This window comes from Gekko japonicus, unplaced genomic scaffold, assembly GCF_001447785.1.
Source record: "Gekko japonicus isolate JY-2015 unplaced genomic scaffold, Gekko_japonicus_V1.1 scaffold1453, whole genome shotgun sequence".
NCBI lineage: Eukaryota > Metazoa > Chordata > Lepidosauria > Squamata > Gekkonidae > Gekko > Gekko japonicus.
In genome coordinates, this window is record NW_015167093.1 from 223,101 (window position 1) to 244,252 (window position 21,152).

The 21,152-nt window shown below is 41.4% G+C and overlaps 1 protein-coding gene across 1 annotated transcript in view; it reads right to left on the minus strand.

The window, feature by feature from the left end:
- Nucleotides 1-16,447, minus strand: part of IGSF22 (immunoglobulin superfamily member 22) — a 63,534-nt gene extending 47,087 nt beyond the window's left edge. The window contains exons 1-10 of the mRNA XM_015412894.1: nt 16,342-16,447; nt 12,148-12,279; nt 11,368-11,504; nt 7,705-7,804; nt 6,739-6,778; nt 5,126-5,303; nt 3,945-4,058; nt 3,031-3,193; nt 1,968-2,240; nt 472-756 (exon numbers count right to left, since the gene is read on the minus strand). Of these exons, the coding sequence (XP_015268380.1) occupies nt 472-756; nt 1,968-2,240; nt 3,031-3,193; nt 3,945-4,058; nt 5,126-5,303; nt 6,739-6,778; nt 7,705-7,804; nt 11,368-11,504; nt 12,148-12,279; nt 16,342-16,447 (1,528 nt within the window). The remainder of the gene's footprint in view (nt 1-471; nt 757-1,967; nt 2,241-3,030; nt 3,194-3,944; nt 4,059-5,125; nt 5,304-6,738; nt 6,779-7,704; nt 7,805-11,367; nt 11,505-12,147; nt 12,280-16,341) is intronic.
- Nucleotides 16,448-21,152: the final 4,705 nt, after the last annotated feature.

The following is a 21,152-nucleotide window of genomic DNA, read 5'->3' on the forward strand; positions in this document are numbered from 1 at the left end:
TCTTCTGCATTTTACCCTTACAACAGCCTGGAGGGGTGGATTAGGCTGAGAGAGAGTGACTGGCTGAAGGTCGCCAGCTGGCTGATGAGAGTCTGTACAGTCCTGACAGTCTTAACCACTATACTGCACTATTCTCAGCACCTCTTTATTTAAGATTTCATTTCAAGGTTTGTGTGGGAAGAGAGATACTGCCGTGTTAAGCTCACCCATTTTATGCCTAGCATTTTATCTCTAGCTTTGCATTGATCGGCTAACAGCTACACTTTATTTCAGACTATTCAGTCCATAATTGTCATGGGATGCATTCCTCAATAAACAAAAAGCCACGTGCTGCTTGAAAATGAAAGTAACATGATGCCTGTCTCCTACCAATTCTATCACTTGCATCCTAACCACCTAGAATCAGGGACCTCCTTCCAACGGCATTGTTTTCATTTCATATATTCAGCACATTCCTTTGGTCAGCCTTACCATCCACAATTACACTGCAGTTGCTGTAGTATTCTGTGGGATCTTTGTCTTGCATGGCGACTACCATATAGTCTCCTGAATCATTCAGCTCAGTATCGTCTATGATCAGTTCTGCCGTCTTCCCTTCATGGGTCATGGTATATTTGCTAGATCTCTCAATCACCCTTCCGTTCTTCATCCATTTCAAGGTGACATCTTTAGCGGTCAACTCACAGTCCAGGCAAGCTTTGCTCTTTTCCTTGACTCGAACATTTTTCAAGTTTCTGACAAATTTAATTGGAGTGCCTTAAGAGAGGAGACAGAGACTGGTTATATGGAGTTTGACAACCAGCAACCTCTGGAAATCAAGGCCAATTAAAAGGCTGGGAGTTCAACAACAGTGAGTTCAATACTCACAGGGAAAATGCAGAAATTCCAAGACATGGGATTGGTGGCTATAACATTTTTATTGAAAAAAGGAGGACATCTCCCAATTCGATTTGCTGCCTAAAATACCTGCAGTGAGAGACCACTAAGATTTCCTCCATTAAATAAGGGTATACCACCATGTTTTTCCTGCAATAATCTACGGATTACTTGTTTAATCAGTGTCTCTAGATGGTTTATAAAGATATATGTACATCATCCACAATGTATTTGCTGCGCTACAAACCATCATATATACAATTTGAACAATGAAGCTGCTCTTGCAGTTTCTTAATACCCCATTGCAACATTTCAGATTGTCTTTGAAACCCCTTGTTAGCTATTATATAGAATTTTAGAATCTCTCAGAGTATTACAAACAGAATACTTTTTCATTACAGTATACATAGGACAGTAACCCTAGCAGTTTTGTTAGGGTAAATCTCTGGATCTAAGCAAATTCTGTGTTTGAGATAACCCCTTTCATCTTATTTTGTGGTGATAAAATTAAAAAATGGATGAAAAGTAAAATTAAGACTCCTTGCACATCCTACAACTTCAGTGTCAGCTCATACCATGAACAATGATAAATCTATCATTTGTTTAAATGTATCAGATCCAAGTTGTGCAAATGACACTGCTTCCTTACTCCATTCATTCTGATTTTTTTGTTTTCCTGTTATGGTCAACAACCGAATACAAATCCTTCTTACTACAATTCTAAAATTTGCTAAAAAATCACAAATTCTTCTTACTAAATTTCCTTTTAATACTGCTTCCACATTTCAAAATTTTATCTCGGTAATAATAACGAATTCATAAAATGAACAGTTGATTTGATATTTGTTTTATTATTTATTTTATTTAAAACACTTAAAACCCACCTTTCCACCCAACATGGGTTTCCCAAGGTGGTGAACAATAAAAACATTAAAAACAAGATCTAAAACACATATAAATATATAAAAGCAGAAACATGAATAAGCAAGACATTGAGCAAGAAAATACTATAATTTCTGTGATGGACTTTCAATGCCTAGCTTTATATTTGAGTAACACAGGGAATGAGACAGAACTTGAGCATCACTTACGCTGAATAATAAGCTCAGTCTTTGTAACTAGTTCTCCAGCTTCAGCACTGATTTCACCCATGTCACTTGGGCGTACGTCTTTAATTTTCAATGTGTGAGTTAATCCATCTTCTGATGAGATGATCTCATACTTGTCATCCCGCTTCAACTCCTTCCCGTTGAATTTCCAGGTGAAATTGGGCACCTTCTTTGAAAGGCGAATCTCAAATACAGCAGTCTGCCTCTCAGTTATTTTCAAAGGCTGCAAGTCTGCCAAAAACTTCAGGGGCTCATCTATTAAAACATGAAACCAACAACATTATCTTTATTCTTTATATTTGCTCTTAGAACCCAAGACGGCTCTACAATACAGGTCAGAACATGAGCTCCTGTACATTAGTGTAATTCTACAAAAATAATCAGAACTACTATGACTTGTACATGCTGAAGATATGGAACTGGATCCAATGTCTCCCTTTCACTAAGTCTTCTTCGACTTTTTCCAATGGAGCCAAATGAAGACTTAGCAGAAAAGAATTATCGGATCCAATGTGGTGGAAGAGAGTAATTAAATAATAGTTGATTATGGATTGAATTGGATTATGGTGAAGTACTTCTTCACCCAAAGAGTGATTAACACATGGAATTCACTGCCACAGGAAGTGGTGGCAGCTACAAGCATGGACGGCTTCAAAAAGGGAATTAGATAAGCATATGGAGCAGAGGTCCATCAGTGGCTATTAGCCACAAGGTATAGATAGGGACTCTGGGGCAAGTGATGCTCTGTCTTCTTGGTGCTTGGGGGGGGGGTCAACAGTGGGAAGGCTTCTAATGTCCTGACCCCACTGGTGGACCTCTTGATGGCACTGGTATTTCTGGCCACTGTGTGATACAGAGTGTTGGACTGGATGGGCCTTTGGCCTGATCCAACATTGGCGTCTCTTATGTTCTTATTATTTCTTCATTGGAGGAAGATAGAGAGGAAGAGAGTCACTGGATGTAACTAATAAAAAAGAGTCACTGGATCTAGCTGACAATGCTTCCACCTTTCTTTTTCATATACATAATTAAAAATCAAATTTACCTATTACTTTCAGTTGTGCCGAGAGTGCCTTGTCACCTACTAAAACACTGTATGTTCCCATGTCACTTTCATTCACATTGGTTATGTGGAGCATATACTTAGTGCCCATTTGTTTCATGTCATATTTCCCAAGCGAATACTGAATGCGCAAAGGTTCATCACCCTGCAAAAAAGAACGGGGACATCTTTGCAAGAACAAGGAGATGGTTATATATTCAGGGCAGACAAACTTGTGCAGTAGCATCTAAATGCAGATTTCTACAAGCATAGGCATCATTTGATTACTCAGCATGCAATTCCTGGCACCCAACTGTATGAACTGACTTCGCTGAGAAGAATTTTTTGAGGCGGCCTCCGGTGACATTACATTTTTTCTCTGTGGCATTAGATTTGTGACAGCTCATTTAGATATGCAAGACATAATTTGATAGGAAAGCCATCAAATCATAACCATGCTTACATTTATATATGCCGAGGCCGCAACGGTAGTATAGGGCTGCAAAGCAGTGAATGTTAGTTGAAAAAATGAATGTCATCGGAAGAATGTGCCATCGCGGGCAAATAAATAAAAGACAGTGAAACGCTTGGAAAAATTCCCAAAAAGCAGCAAAAGAAATGGATGTTAAATTGTGTATTGCTGTTAGTGTTTTGTATGTATTATTGTGCAACAACATGAACTATCTTTATTATTTCTCTTTCAGTACCAAATTGAGTTCAACTGTCTTGAACAAACACAAAGCCAACAAGATAGCTTGTTATAAACCTATGGCAGCTAGCCATACCTTTCAACTGTCTTGAACAAACACAAAGCCAACAAGATAGCTTGTTATAAACCTATGGCAGCTAGCCTTTGATATCTTACTCTGAAAATCCCACACATTAACTTTCTTAATTGAAACTGAAATAAAGGTTACCTTTAACCATATCAGCTTAGTATTGGGGTCTTTGAGTTCCAAGATAGTATCAAATATTGCTGTCGTGTCCACTTTAACAGAAACATCCTCCAGAGGTTTTAGAATCCGTACAGCCTGTAATATCAATTAATTAAGAATAAATCAGGACTCTAGATAATTTGCCACATCCCAACCTTCTTTTGCTTTTTCTTAAAACTCTGCTTTTGATTTGTTCTTTATACTTCTTTATAGCTAAACTTTTCAATTATTTCATGTTGTGAATGATAATAAATTTGGAATATTTTTTAAAAGTTCTTATTGATTTTCACTGTTAACCAAGCTCTGTATTTGAGGTACAAGTACAGTGTTCCTATAGGTTTTGTAGCAGATGTATTCCAATCTAAATTTGATTCAATAATTTCCTGCTTGCTGTGTGAATAACACTACAACACTAGATCATTTCCTGTCGAATCCAGCCATCGTTTTCAGTTAAACTGGCATAACTCCCCTCTTTCTGGCCGTCAAAGGGGACCTTTACTCATTTTTTCACCACCAGAAAAGCTAGTTGGATTCAAGCCACTGTCACTGCATAAGGGCAGGACATCTGACGAAAACTACTGCAATGTAGTTTAGATAAGGGAATATTTTATGATGTACACGCTGGCCCATTTTAATGTGCTCCTCTCAGCTGTGTTATATGGGAGATTTAAAAAAAAATACCATTCCCAGATAGGTTATGTCCCTGTGGGCTAAAGGAGATTGAAGGAACAGACCATGTACTTCTGTCTTGTAGATTCTATCAGGATTTGCGTGTTTATCACCTCGGCCCTATACTGCTAACCTTCTAGCCTCAAACTGGGCTGATACCATCGGAGAGGTGGCAAACTTCCTTTACAGAGCGTATAAGAGGAGAAGTTCTTTTTCGGCAGAAGGGGTAGTGAATTAACTGTTTTGCGTGCCTACCGCCTCTGTACCTAAAGCTGCTGGACCTCCTGATGGCACCTGGTATTTCTGGCCACTGTGTGACACAGAGTGTTGGACTGGATGGGCCTTTGGCCTGATCCAACATTGGCGTCTCTTATGTTCTTATGTTCTTATGCTGCTGTTGTTAAGCCAATAAAGGTTTGTTGTGTGTTGATGATGTACTCATAAACAGAGATATATGTTGACCCAGCATTTCAAAGCTTGATGGCATCACTTACCTCAACTTCTACTTTCTTCTTCATTTCCTTCAGTTTCTTAAGGAGCCCTCGGAAATCTGTGAATCCATATTCCATGCAGACCTTCTCAAAATCCTTCTTGGGTACCTTGGAGAGTATCTCCAGCATTTCTTTCTCATCAACCACCCTCTTCTCTTTTTTCTTTGGTGCTGGGGCCCCCCTGCATGTATGAGATGAAATAGCCGTTTCCACGAATTCACTAAGCTGAGGAGAGCTCTTGAGCGAATTTTCAGATCCTCACCAAAATAAATTTCTAGGGTTCAATGATAATTAAACTAGTTTGGATTTCTAAAGACAACTTCCTCCCAAGTCCATTGTGCTTTACTTTCTAGATACAGATATGTTTTGCCACCTTTCCTTTCTTTTTGTCTATGAATACTCTGAGCTGTGTGGCTTAGGTTGTGTACCTAAGTCTGGGGTCCAATTTTTTCCCCAACAGTCATGGGGCCAAGATTTTACTACTTATAGAAAGGCAGAGTTGCTCAGTTGGTTTGAGAGATGGCCAGAGTTGCAGTTGACCTTGCCTCTTTTGGTCCCCCACGGAATCTACTGCGTTCTATAGGGAAGAGTCTGCTCATAACTCCATTGTCTCAGGGTCACACTACATATTACAATTTGTAATGTGCAGTTTCTGGATTCCCCTGACCTGATTTTAACTGAGACAGTCAGATACCTGGTGTGAGGGAGTTCATTTCCCAAGTATGCAAGACACTAATTCAGATTGGGACCATGGCATGGGTGGAGAGGGGCTTCAGCCTTCCCATGCACAATATTCCTGACCTGTAATGGTCTTAGGGGATATTATTTGCCTTGTTGGGGATCTATATGTGTACTTAAGGGCTCACTGTGTACTTAAGGGAAAATGTGTACATTTTCTCACAGAGACTAGAAAACTGCAGGAGAAAAGTATAATGAGCGGTTTGTGTTCTATTTGTAATCCACCTCGGAAGGCTGAGGGGTAGCAAAAATGTTTTAAATAAGTAGTTATGTAAAATCGATTCTGGTATCGTTTGCGTTCCTCATTAATGGCAGTGAATAATGCTTATATTCTTACTCACGTGTTGATGAGTCTCCTGCTTACTCTGCATCGACCCAGCATCCTACTAGCAACCAGGGCTTTTTTTGTAGAAAAAGCCCAGCAAGAACTCATTAGCATAATAGGCCAAACCCAACAGCAGAAACTCATTAGCATATTAGGCCACATCCCTGACAGCACAGCTCATTAGCACATTAGGCCACACCCCCATGTTACCAGAAGTGTGGTTATCCAGCCACACCCACCTTTTGCTTCTTATTCTGTTTACCTTGTTTGTTGTCAAAACCCAGGGCCTTTTTTTGGAGCAGGAACTCCTTTGCATGTTAGGCCACATACCCCTAATGTAGCCAATCCTAATGAGTTCCTGCTGTTGGGTGTGGCCTATTATGCTAATGAGTTCCTGCTGGGCGTGGCCAACTCGGGAGCCAGCCGGAACTCCGTTCCTGTGCGTTCCTGCCCAAAAATAGTCCTGCTAGCAACTATACTGGAACATGCTAGTGGGAAAGTCTGAGTGCAATCTTCTTGAGAAAAAGTACAGCGATGGAAAGAAGCATTTTACCTTTTTTTCAACATTTTTTTGAAATCCATCTTTTCTTGACCTTAAAAATAAAAGATATAACAGATAATTAATTAAAAAAACAACCTAAATTCTAAAAGAAGTTAAAGGGTTGGCACAAGATGTGAAAAAACAAGGGAAAAAAACTTAGATCAAAGAAGAAAATACAGAAACGCATGTATCGCAAAATAAAGTACTAAAATGTTGTCACAGAATCTGTGCAGAATGTATGTGTGAAAAACCTTTGAGTGCATGGGTGTTTAGAATGGACACTTGTAGAAGCCATAACTGTTCCTTAAGCTGTGCCCCACCGCTGGTTCCCAAAGGAGCTGGCCTTGGAGTCTTCTCTGCCAGGCTAGGCTGTAGATAAGGCACCGTATATCTGTCAGGGTTGCCATAGTGACCTCGGGGCTGAATGATGATGTAAGCATGAGATGTGGGGTGTAGTTTGTGTTACCTATAATAGAGGATTTTCCCACGTCTTTTGTTAGTTCTGACACAGAGCCTGTTTCCTGAAGTAAACATATCTCAATAATACATATACATATACAATAGGGAGTATTTTAGGTCCTAACGTATCTTGCAAGATGCGAGTTTTTGTTTTAATTGTTTTAACTTGTCCCATTTTTATTGCCCTTGGTGCCTTAACTGTTGTAATCCTGTTGTATTTTATTGCACAGTTGTGCCTATGTAAGCCGCCCTGAGCCCGCTTGCGGGGAGGGCGGGGTATAAGTGAAATAAAATAAATAAATAAACTACCACTGCTTAAGTGTGCTGTGGAGAGTGTCTTAACTGGGAGATCTGACATGGGGAGAGGAAGGGAAGGCAATTGTAAGCCACTCTGAGACTCCTTAGGGTAGAAAAAAGCAGGGTATAAAAGAACAACTCTTTTTCTTCTGTCCTTTAGTCGAGGGAGCTTTTTTGTTCTTGCAAGGTGATGACTACGCCTAAGTCTTATTTGGTGCTTACCTTCAGCTACATTCAAGGACACAGTGTAGATGATGTCAGCATGGGGATTGGAAACAATACACTTGTAATTGTCTCCATCATCTGGGGTGACATTCTCCAACTGCACAGGAAGAACCCAGACAAAAGGATCAGCAAACAATACGTACAGACTTTGTGCAGCCAACATAACTTTCCTACTAAATATCTTGTATTCAATTTATGTTGCCTGAAAGTCAAATTAGAAGTTGTGATAGATCAGTTAATGGGCCACTTGGTATAATTCGGATCAGGGCTGTGGCACGGGGATAAGAGGGGTTAAGTCCTTCTTCTGCACCGCTTCCCCCCCCCCAGTCAAATTTGCCACAGGGTGATTATTTGCCCCACAAACAAAAAAAATACAGTCCCAGGATAAGGTACCTATATATTCTCCCATGTGGAGCAAATAATGGTTTGAGGAGAGGATCTCCCATCATAACATCTACTTTGGCCCTGAAAGGAATTACTTAGTGACAAAAACAGATCCACATCATCTGGCTAGCCCAAGTAGTTCCTACATACTTAGCTGATGCAACATCCCAGTTCCACCCAAGCATTCACTGAAGGTTTATCCAATCATATATGTATGTAGGTATGTATGTATGTATGTATGTATGTATGTAGGGCTCTTTTTGTAGCAGGAACTCCTTTGCATATTAGGCAGCACACCCCTAATCTAGCCAATCCTCCAAGAGTTTACAGTAGCCCCTGTAAGAAGAGCTCTGTAAGCTCTTGGAGGATTGGATACATTAGGGGTGTGTCGCCTAATATGCAAAGGAGTTCCTGCAGAGATGCTCTTAAAATGCCTTGACTAGACATGGAATCCTTCTAAGTAGTCAATTCATCTTCAGTGCAGCAAATTCAGTATGCCACCAATGGAGGGCTCTTTAAAGATCAATAATTGATATATTACCGTGGTTTAATTCTATACTGAAATGCCAATTACAGATTTCTAAAATCCTGAAAAAGCCTTCTAGTGGGACCAGGAGGAATTATGGCCATGGGCAGCTGGAGCAAGCAAAGTGTGGAGTAGGGATGGGCACGAACCAAACCATAAAGCAAAATTTTGTGATGAATTTTAGCCTGTTCATGGCTCACAAACGTCCACAGACTTTTAGAGTGGTTCATGGTGGTTTGTGGATGGAGCAGAAAACAGAGGTTTAAAGGGACTCCAAGTCCCTTTAAACCCATTTTCTGTTCTCCACAAAAGCTGCAAAAACAGCTGAGCGATGGGGAGGCTCTCCCTGACACTCAGCTGTTTCGGGCTGTCTTCTGCAGCCCATTTAAACTTTAAAGGGGCTGCAGAATACATCCCAAAACAGCTGTGTGGCAGGGAGTTCCTCCTCATTACACAGCTGTTTTTTACTCTGGTTTGCAATCCCTTTACACTTTAAAGGGACTGTAGAAGACAGCCCCAAACAGTGACTTCAGATGTTTTTTGGGCTTTCTGCAAACCCCATTTAAAGGGACTGTGGTCCCTTTCAATGGGGTTTGCAGGGCCATGAACTGAACAGCATTTTCCTGGTTCATGCCCATCCCTAGTGTGGAGTAGATCGCCATGTGCTTGCTCGGTTGCTGCTGCTGCTGTTGCAGCGTACGCAGAGGCAATGAAAGCTCCACTGAGAATTGTCGCCGTGTGGAAGCAACTGAAGAGAAAATCATATTTGGGAAAAAGATACATTGTAAGCAGCTCTGGTGAAAATTCAGCGCTCAGATTATGAGGGGAAAGGCAGGGAGACAATGAATGATCACCAAGCCATAGCCTTGGTCTGTGATTAGGGTTGCCTGCTCCAGGTTGGGAAATACCTGGAAATTTTGGTGGTGGAACCTGAGGATGGCAGGGTTTGTGGGAGGTCAACAGTGGGAGGGCTTTTACTGTCCTGGCCCCACTGGTGGACCTCCTGATGGCATTGGTATTTCTGGCCACTGTGTGATACAGAGTGTTGGACTAGATGGGCCTTTGGCCTGATCCAACATTGGCATCTCTTATGTTCTTATGTGGGGGGGGACACTTCGATGAAGTATAACACCATAGAGTCCACCTTGCAAAGGTCCATTTTCTCCAGGTGAACTGATCTCTTGCCTGGCAATCAGTTGTAATACCAGGAGATCTCCAGCCACCACCTGGAGACTGGCAGCCGTGTATATGATGGATGGAAAGTGCCATCAACTTGGAGCCAACTTACGGCAACTCCATAGGGTTTCCAAGGCAAAAGACATTTAGAGGTGGTTTGCCATTGCCTGTCTCTGCACAGCACCCTGGACTTCCTCAGCGGTCTCTCATCCAAGTACTAACCAGGGCTGATCTTGCTTCGCTTCTCAGATCTGATGAGATCAGCCATTCAGGTCAGGGTCCCTGCTCTATCCTTCTCAAAATATTACTGAATGCGATTGTCACTAAACAATGGTAGGGCTATCCTACATCTTTTCTGCAATTTGAGCACTGTTGACATTGCCATAAGATACTTATGATGGCAGAAGCTTGATGCCCACCTTATGGTAGCATTCAGATGCCGTGAGCTGCAAATTAACTACAAGCAGGCACCAACACGGCTTACTCGTTGTATTCTTATGCTCCCTTCACTACTCCCACCTCTCTATTTTCTTCTGTGTGCAGAGCTCAGTGCGAAAATTGCTAGTTTGGTAACGTTCCAATTCACTTTGATGTTCAAATGCAAACACCTTGACGTCATGGTGCATTAGAGGTTGATCGCAGTGGGAAGTTTTGCATCTGTGTTTAGGAGGTGGAGGGAAGTATGAATGCAGCAAACAAGCTGTGCTCGTGCTGAATGGCCGTTTAATCGCAGCTTGTTAAGACATCTAAATGCAGTATAATCTGTCACCGTTCCATCACGCTGAGACTCGCCAATGAAGACAGTGGCTCTAGAGTGAAAGTTTTAGTCTTACACAGGGCTTTTTTTGTAGAAAAAGCCCAGCAGGAACTCATTAGCATAACAGGCCACACCTAACAGCTGAAACTCATTAGCATATTAGGCCGCACCCCCATGTTACCAGAAGTGTGGTCATCCGGCCACACCCATCATTCTGTTTACCTTGTTTGTTGTCAAAACCCAGGGCTTTTTTTGTAGCAGGAACTCCTTTGCATGTTAGGCCACACACCCCTAATGTAGCCAATCCTAATGAGCTTCTGCTGTTGGGTGTGGTCTGTTATGCCAATGCATTCCTGCTGGGTGTGGCCAACTCGGGAGCCAGCCGGAACGCCGTTCCTGTGCGTTCCTGCCCAAAAATAGCCCTGGTCTTACAAATAGGAAGGCCTGTGGCTCAGTGGTTGAGCATCTATTTGGCAAGCAGAAGGCCCCAGGTTCAATCCCCGGCATCTGCAGTTAAGTGGAGCTGGTAGTAGGTTATGTAAAAGACCTCTACTGGAAATCCTGGAGAATCGCCGCCAGTCTGTGTACACAAATATTGACCTTGATGGACCAGTGGTCTGATTCTGTTAGGCAGCTTCATGCGTCATGTGTTTACCTCACCTCACTATGCGATTTGGCCCTTTTGTTGAGCTCCCACTACTAAACAATACTATTGCAAACCGCATTTCTAAAGATCACTGCTGAAGAAATGCTTCAGTATTGTATGAAGGAGAAAAGTCAGTCGAAAAGATTTTAAAGGGCTACTAGTACAAATTACCTTTAGGACATACTCTTTATTGATGCTGTCAAAAAACATCTTTGATCCTTCTTTGATGGGTATCCCACTTTCTCTTTTCCATGTTACGTTAGGTTTCGGATTGCCTTGCACTTTGGCTCGGAATACAGCTTTGTCGCCTGTCAGTAAATGTGGAGAATTATCAAATGATTAAAAAATATATTTTACTACTCATGGTGTACTAAATTAATTGTTTCATTTGCTCAGCCAACCATTCTCGTGGCTGCTTTCTGGCATTCATGTATCTTTTTTTTTTGGCCAGGATTCTTCTTCTTTTTAAATTATTTTTATTAATTTTTTCACAAAAGTAAGTAATAGTCAGTAGTATTAAACTTACAGAACAGCATAAACAGCATACATAGTTTGCAAAACAATATGGTACTAGTAGTTTTACTTTGTTCTCAACAAGCTCAATTTAGTACCTATAACCCTTGTGTTTAGGTAAATATAAAAATGAGCTAATGCAAAGAAGTAATAGCGTGTGTCCCATTTAATTATATCATAATAATGTCACAACTAGGCATTGCAGTATGGTCAAAGAGGTAAAGTTTAGTAGTCTAGTAATTTTAAGTATAAAGAGTTTTCGGGTTGAGAATCCGAAGCTAAGATATATTCCATGAATGGGGTCCATTTCTCCGTAAAATTGGTTAATTTAGGACTGATGTCTGATTGAAGTAAACGGTCAGTGATTTTTTTCTAATATAAGGTGAGACAGTATTTCTGTTTTCTTGTCAACAAAACGATTATCAGGATGCCGCTTACCTACAGGAGCTGTCAGGGGATGAGGTTTCTCCAAAAATTCTGGGATGCTCTCTCCTTGAGGGATCTCAAAGGAGTGGGAAACCATGCTGAAGGACTCCACGACAGAAGAAGACTCTCTAGAAACCAGTTCCTCTGTAACCAAAAAGCACACAAAATTTGCTGTCCAGATTTTAAAGCACATTTCAAAAAGGATATATGGCATTGTCAAGCATCTCACTGAATTATTTTGAGGATTCTATTTCCAAGTGTCATTCTTCTCCTTTGAGTATGGCCATAATAATCTCTGGATTGTCTTCTCAGACTCTTTGGTGCTGATGATATTTGGTATTAATATAAGCAGGTAGTTTTGTGCTCCGAAGAGTCTACAGTCCAGATGGAATTAGTGATGGATGGGGTATGGGTGGAGAGGGATGCCCATGGGAATACGGGATGAACGTGAACAAATGCAGTTATGTGTATGAAAAAAATAATAAAGGGGCCTAGGAGGTAGGCATGACTTTTACTTAAAGTAAACGGTAACAGAACTATGTTGATAGAGCTGTAATAATCATATCGCTATTGGTAAAAAAGGTAAAGGTTCCCTTGCTCGAAAGCCAGTCGAATCCGACTCTAGGGTTATCTCTGTTTCAACGCCGAAGAGCCAGTGCTGTCCGAAGACGTTTCCGTGGTCATGCGGCCGGCATGACTAAACACCAAGGCGCACGGAACGCTGTTACCTTCCCACTGAAGTGGTACCTATTTATCTACTTGCCATTTCTTGCTCTCGAACTGCTAGGTTGGCAGGAGCTGGAACTAGAGACGGGAGCTCACTCCGTCATGCGGCACACTCGGGTCTCGAACTGCTGAACTACCGACCTTCCCAGCCTGCAGTTCAGCGTCTTAACCACTTTTTTTTATAAATATTTTTATTTATTTTTTAATAACAACAATAATTATCAAATACATTCAACAATAAATCAAAACTTTTCAAACAGTTACAAGCTATGCATTCTATTCATGGTAATGTTCCATATATTTATGTTATCTAAACAATCCGGTTAGTTATAATCTTAATACTAATATAATCTTAACCACTTGAGCCACCGCAGCTCCTCATCGTTATTGGTATTGAGATGTAAATAAATGTAACCACAGCAAATGCTCAGTATGCAATGCTTTCTTGTTTCCTTGCAGTTTAATATATTGAAGAGGAAGACCTTGTTGAGAATTTTACCCCCACCCCTCTACAGAAATCTGAAATACTGCTCCTGAAGTATGAAAAAAGTAAACAGTTTTATATTTCTTTCATTAATTGGGAGTGGGTGAAGAACGCAACTCAAAAATGAATAAAGGAAAGGGCATTTTGTTTTGTTTAAACTTCTTGGGTCTAACTGTTATATCTAACTCAGGGGCAGAGCACCTGACTTGAATAACAGAAGGTCACAGCTTCAATTTCTACCATCTCCAGTTAAAAAAGGATTGGGTAGTAGGCTACGTGAATGAAGCACACTAACAGTTAGAGTAGATAATACTGATACCGATAAATCAATGCTCTAACTGGGTATAAAACAGCTTCATATTTTCTACACCATAACCTGAAGGAAGTTCAGGCAAACCAATCACTGGAAATGTCAGTTATTGTAAATGTGTTGTAGCAAAATAAAAGCTTTCTTCCTCTTCTTCTTAACTTCTCTCCCTCTTTTCCTTACTTTTTTTCCTCCTTCATTTTGCTCTCTTCCTTTCACGATCTGCCTTCATTTCTCTCTCCTCCCCGCCTTCTGATTTTTGTGTCCTTTCCCCTACATTTCCTAGTCTTGTTTTAAACCCCTCATTCCTATCCTGGTTGGCAACTTAGAATATACTTAATAGTAGCATAGCAGCAAACATTTGTTAATCTTATGAACAGAAAGGGGGAGGACTTCAAGTCAATATTTCCCCATAATATATCAAAATAGTAAAAGGATGCTCCCCCCCCTTTGTATTTATGGTAATATAAAATTGATTTGTCTTGGTTATAAATGTTCAAGAAGTGCATTAATATTACATTGGTGGGACATCTAATAACCTTTTGTAAATGCAACTTTGCTATGGTAGGCACTAAACTTTATGTTATATGACAAATGATGTAATATTTTGGGAAAATTTGTCATGAAGATCAGTCCAAGTGATTCCAGGTAGGTAGGTAGGTAGGTAGGTAAAAGTATAAATGGGCAATTTTCTCAGTGGAGGGAGGTAAGCAGTGGGGTACCGCAGGGATCAGTACTTGGTCCAATGCTTTTCAACTTGTTTATTAATGATTTGGAGTTGGGAGTAAGCAGTGAAGTGGCTAAATTTGCAGATGACACGAAGTTGTTCAGGGTGGTGACAACCAGGGAGGACTGTGAGGCACTTCAAAGGGATCTATCAAGGATGGGCGAGTGGGCATCAACGTGGCAAATGGGGTTCAATGTGGCCAAGTGGGAACCACTCCTTAGAGAGAGTGGGCACACCAATCTCCCTTGTGGGAGGGTGTTAGCTGACGGTCGGGACGTCCTGGTCAAGGTCAGAAAAAGGCGGAAGAACTTCTCGGCTACAAAAATCCCTGCAGTGGATGTTTCCGGCCAGGCGGTGGCAGTGTGACGATGTGACATACGGGTCCTGAAGCCTGGTCTACAAGCAGCCGTTCAGAAAATGACTGAGCCAAGCCAGAAGACGTTTACACCGTGCAGTGACAGCGTGTGCAATTAAATGACTATATGTTGTCTTCCCTATCCCCTATGAACATTGTTAGTCCCCTGTCTAAAATGTGTTACTGTACATCGCTTTGAGCCCACTTGGGAAAGCGATTAATAAATTGAAAGTATTATTATTATTATTATTATTAGTAGTAGTAGTAGTAGTAGTAGTAGTATAGTGTCCATGTAGCCCCAATCCACAGATTTAAGTATCCACAGATGGATACATAAGTCACTAATTGTATACAGATGACAAGTTACTTAAAATCTCTCCTACTATATGTTGCCCATCATGGAGATAACCTGGTACAGGATGTTCCAGTTCCTTTCGTTTTGGACACTGTAGCTCCCATCATCATCCTGAGGTTCGTAACCAATTTTGAGACTCCTAGGTTTATTTCAGAGGGGGGTATTTTTGCATTTGTGTGTGCGTGCGTGCGCGCCCATGCCTGGAAGTCATGGTCACCTCTGGCAACTCCTACTGGGGCACAGAGGACATTCGGAGAAGTGGCTTGATGGCCTGCCTCTGCCTCCTGGTCCTGGTATTCTCTGGAGGTCTCCCATCCAAAGACGTGCCAGGGTCTGCCCTGCTTAGCTTCTGAGATCTGACGAGATTGGGATGAGATTTCTGATCAGTTATGCCTGCCATGGATGGACGGACAGGCAGATGGACACACAGATCCTTTCATTATAATAGATTCAGGGTAATGGCAAACTAAGTGGTTTATTTTGTTATGATATTTGGTTTAGATAAGGATCGTATGGGGAGCAGATGAATCTTTGTTTGCCAAGGCGTTTGTGGGGATGGTGTCTGCTATTTTGTTTTTTTAATGTTTTCGTTATTACTAGAAGCTGCCTTCTGGTAATAAGAAGGCAGGGTATAAATATTTTAATAAACATAATCTTATATACTTAGTATCATGAAGATAGATTTAAGCCTTATTCCTTTTTATGGGACTTAAAATTAAACTACTTGTGATGTTGGGGGGGGGGATCTGTGATTTGATCCCCTTATATGTAATTTAATCTCAAAAAGCAGCTACCTGGAGTGGGGGGTTGGTTTTTGATCTTTTAATGGGGACAACCTCCTTGGGGAAATGATTTATTTTCTCTATCTCTATGTTTCTCTATCAGAAATCCCCCCCAACGCAGCTACTTAAAGCCCTGGGCAAGTTAAAAAAAGGACGGGACCTGTACTGTGCCCATCTTTCCCCCTCTACTGAATGAAAATCAGCTGGGGGGGGCAGTTTTGATGGGTGAAATCGTGTGGAAGTTAAACTCCCTTTTCCTAGAGGCACAGCCCCCATCAACTCGCCCCCCCCCCATAGTTACGTTACATGTCAAGGGAGCAAAGCAGAGACCTCCACTGTAATGTGTTGTTTGGCCCTCAGTTATATTACCTTTCACTGGATCACCACTAACAGGTTTAATTTACAGTTTGCAAATGACCACAAAATATCGGGGTCTCTGAGTTTCTGGAGGTTGTCATCAGGACACTTGCCTCCTACAGTTCTGGTGGTCTCCGATGTGTGGTGAACTGAGCTGGACATCTCAAAGGAGTGATGCTCCTGGAAGCTTGTCTTCGTCTGTACAACCTGGGTCGCCATGACGACACACTTTGGCCCTCTGTAGTATTTTTGCAACCTGAGGAAGGAAAAAAAACCTCAATCATTTTAAACTGTCAGAGGGACTGTCATATCGATTCCCATCTTTCTGCTTTTTATGTTATTAAAGTGTGGATGTACTTAAAGCAGTTGTCAACCTTTGACTCGTTCCAGTGTGACCAAGACCAGAACCCAGGATATATCTACGCAGCATATGAAGAGATTAAAAAAAACACGTAGGAGCAAGCTTGATTGTGAATTTATGTTATCATCAGAGAAAGGGTGCAGGTTTATCCATTGCCTTAATGATGCCTTTGAATGCACCCAACTTTATCCCATATAAATTATTTTCTTTATAGGAGTGAATGGCAGCTCTATAAACAAGGGCACTGCGACACCAGACAGCCCTGCCCTCATTGACAGAGATCCTACATGTATTGGGGCAGTGTGTCTCTGTGTACAGAGATATCTAGCCATTGGCTAGTAGCCAACATCCTTGCAATATACAATATAGGTAAAGGTAAAGGTTCCCTTGCTCGAAAGCCAATCGAGTCCAACTCTAGGGTTGCGGTGCTCATCTCCGTTTCAAAGCCGAAGAGCCAGCGCTGTCCGAAGACGTTTCCGTGGTCATGTGGCCGGCATGACTAAACACCAAGGCGCGCGGAACGCTGTTACCTTCCCACCAAAGTGGTCCCTATTTATCTACTTGCAATTTCTTGCTTTCGAACGGCTAGGTTGGCAGGAGCTGGAACTAGAGACGGGAGCTCACTCCGTCGTGCGGCACACTCGGGTCTCGAACTGCTGAACTACCGACCTTCCACAGCCTGCAGTTCAGCGTCTTAACCACTTGAGCCACCGCAGCTCCATAATATACAATATACAAGACCTCCTTCCACTGATAGTCACATTGATGGGCACCCTGTTATATTCTATCAGAGTAACATCTGGTAGCAGCCTGAACAACCCTGACTAACCCACTCTCATCAGAGTTTGGAAGCTAAACAGGGTCAGCCATGATTCATCCTTGGATGAGATACCACCAAGGAAGACTGGGGTTGCCATGTAGAGGAAGGGAAAGGCAAACCACCTCTGCTCCTCTCTTGCCTTGAAAACAGCATGGTCCTGCGGTTGTCGTGAGTCAGTTGTGTGACCAGTGTTCCCTCTAAGCTGAGTGAGTGTGAGCCAGCTCACAGTTTTTTAGCCTCCGGCTCACACATTTTTGTCTTAGCTCAGGAAGGAGGGCTCCTGAGCAAACTAATTTATGCAGTAACCAAATCGCTCGCTCACAACTTTAATGCCAGTGGCTCACCAAGCAGAATCTTTGCTCACAAGACTCCACAGCTTAGAGGGAACATTGGTTGTGACCAGTGTTCCCTCTAAGTTGAGTGAGTGTGAGCTAGCTCACAGTTTTTTAGCCTCCGGCTCACACATTTTTGTCTTAGCCCAGGAAGGGACGGCTGCAGAGCAAACGAATTTATGCAGTCGCCAAATCGCTTGCTCACAACTTTAATGCCGGTAGCTCACCAAGTAGGGGGTTTTTTTGCTCACAAGACTCCGCAGCTTAGAGGGAGGATTGGTTCTGACTTGACGGCGCACAATTATTAATTAACATTTAGTACCTGAATAAAGAGCAATAGCCAGCGGCAAAGAGTTATGAACCAGTGTTGTAAGAAGTCATGTGATGCTTTCCAGATATTATTATTATTATTATTATTATTATTATTATTATTATTATTATTATTATTATTGGTACACATTTATTGTTTTCTTATATTCCTAAACACAGACATAAACAGCTACAACAAACAACATATAACCAAGAGACTAATTACAATTTGTTACTATACCTAATCCATATTATTATTTATGTAACATTTCTAAAATACATTTCAACTGTGCCATCTACCAAGTGAATATACAGTTAAGGGGTTTCTAAGCCAATGGAGCTATTACAGGGGGAGGCTACAACTGACTGGGATGGGGCAACTGATAGGGCATTATCAGATAAAAGACTCTACGTGGAATTTCCTAGTTAACCCTGCCCAGTGAGAGGCCTAATGTCAATCAACAGAATGTCAATTCATTCAAAATGTTGCTTATTGAAACATTTCCACTGTTACCCATGTATTGGAATCCACGTCATCCCACACATTATAAATACCTTGAACAAAGCAAACAAAAAAACCCCCAAACTTAAATATCACAAGCAAAAATGAATTATTGTAAATTGTACCCTTTCTTCAGGTTACCAAGGCTGTCGGTTGTCTCTTACATAAAAGAAGGTTCTGGATCATCATTCCCAGGTCCTGTTGCAGAAGTCCTGCAGAGTCCTGGTGAGAGTCCTTACATAACTCAACAGAATTCTTATTTATTCAAAATGTAGGACATTTTGACAGTTACATGTCAAATACATGTCATACTGGACATTTATAAAACATATGGGGGAAAAAACCAGATTAAAAACAACAACAGCAACTAAGCATATTACATCCCAAACTTGTTATATATAACAAGAAAAGATTAGTAGCTATAAATTGTACCTTTTCTTCAAGCTACCAGGGGTGTTGGCTGCCTCTGTTACAAAAAAGAAGTTTCCGGACCATATGTCCCAAGTCCTGTAGCAGATGTGAACTGGCTAAAGTGTTTTGGCACTCTTGTGAAGTCAGCTGGGTCCTTCAGCATTTATCAAATATGGCTCTGTATAATTCATTCTTTAAATACACACTAGCCCCTAGTGGCCTATGTGGTTACATCCATTTCTACATCTTCAGCACTCTGACTAAGACGACAAACTCAAGGGCAAAGAGGGCCATACAGCAAAACCTACTGCTAATGAAGGTTAAATTAAGCACACCATCTCATGGAAGTCCTAGTGTACAATTTTAGGCTGTGTGACTCACGCAACACTAAAAATGCTTTTTGGTTTTTTCTTAATTTTTCTTAATTTACATTTGCCCAGAACATAAAATTATAAGTTTCAAATTCCTACAGGTTCTGTATTTTCATAATGTCACCCACATATATAGGCTCAGGTACTGTGCCATCAATTCACCATTTTCTTTGCTTGCTGTCATACCCCTGCGTACCCTCTCCCTTCCCCTCAACATAGAACGCGACTAAAATTTCTTGGTTTGAGAAGTGTTCAAACTGCACTTTGCCCCAAGGCACCTGGGCAAACTGGAGTTTGTTTGTTTCTTCAAAAACTAGGATTCGAAACCAGGATTAGAGAGTAAAGTGCAGCTGTCAGACCTGGCATATTTTTTTTATCAGTCTCATTAACTGTAGAAGTTGTGCACTCTTGAAAACACTCTTATTTATTTAAAAATGCAATAAGGCTCATGTGCAATAAGGCTTTGTGGCATTAGCTTTTGGTTCAACTGTTTTTGGAAATTCTCAAGACAAGGGTCAGGAATCAATAGCCACCTCAAGCAATAATTAAAACTATTCTTCAGGTCATTCTCCAGGGTTTGAATCCTATGGTCCATTTCTAGAGTTGCCACTGGTGTCATTTTATCTGTGATTTCAGCTCCCTGAACTCCTGGATGGCTGAACAGGGTATATAGTATTTATGGAAGTACAAACTTTGGCAAAAGTCTGTCATTATGTATGGTACATACCTTTAAACTGTCCCTCTTCTAAGGGTTGAATGTCTATTTATTTATTTATTGGACTTATAGCCCCCCTCCCCTGCGTAGGGCGGGTGACAACAAAATTAAATCAATACCATAGATTAGTTGTTAAAAACAATTATCAAGGTAATAAATGAGAATAAAATCAGATGGTGGTTTTTGTTGTTCAGTCGCACAGTCGAGTCCGACTCTTCGCGACCCCATGGACCACATCACGCCAGGCCCTCCTGTCTTCCACTGTCCTCTGGAGTTTGCTTAATTTCATGTTTGTTGCATTGATAACACTGTCTAACCATCTCATCCTTTGCCGTCCCCGTCTTCTTTGACCTTCAGTCTTTCCCAGCATCGGTGTCTTCTCCAGTGAATGCTCCCTTCTCATTTGGTGGCCAAAGTATTTGCGCTTCAGCTTCAGTATCTGGCCTTCCAGGGAACAGTCAGAGTTGATTTCTTTTAAGATTGACGGATTTGATCTCCTTGCAGTCCAAGGGACTCTCAAGAGTCTTCTCCAGCACCATAATTCAAAAGCATCTATTCTTCAGCGCTCAACCTTCCTTACGGTCTAACTCTCACAGCCGTACATTACTACTGGGAATACCATTGCTTTGCCCATACGGACTTCTGTTGGCAGGATGATGTCTCTACTTTTAATTATGCTGTCTAGGTTTGTCATAGTTTTCCTCCCAAAGAGCAGACATCTTTTAATTTCATGGCTGCAGTCACCGTCTGCAGTGATCTTGGATCCCAGGATTGTGAATTCTGTCACTGCTTCCATGACTTTCCCCTTCTATTTGCCAAGGAGTGATGGGGCCGGATGCCATGATCTTAGTTTTTTTGATGTTGAGTTTCAAGCCAACTTTTGCATTCTCCTCTTTCACCCAAAATAGCATAAATTATCCAATGTGAGGTTGTGCAGACTATGTGTTGATGGAATTGGTGCAATGACCAAATGAATGGTGGGGTGGGGTAGGGTGTTGGGAGAGGCCATTTCAAATGGAAAACTTCACTGCCTCAACCGTGGGCCTGGCGAAACATTTCTGTCTTACAGGCCCTGTGGATCTGCATCAAATTCTGTAGGGCCC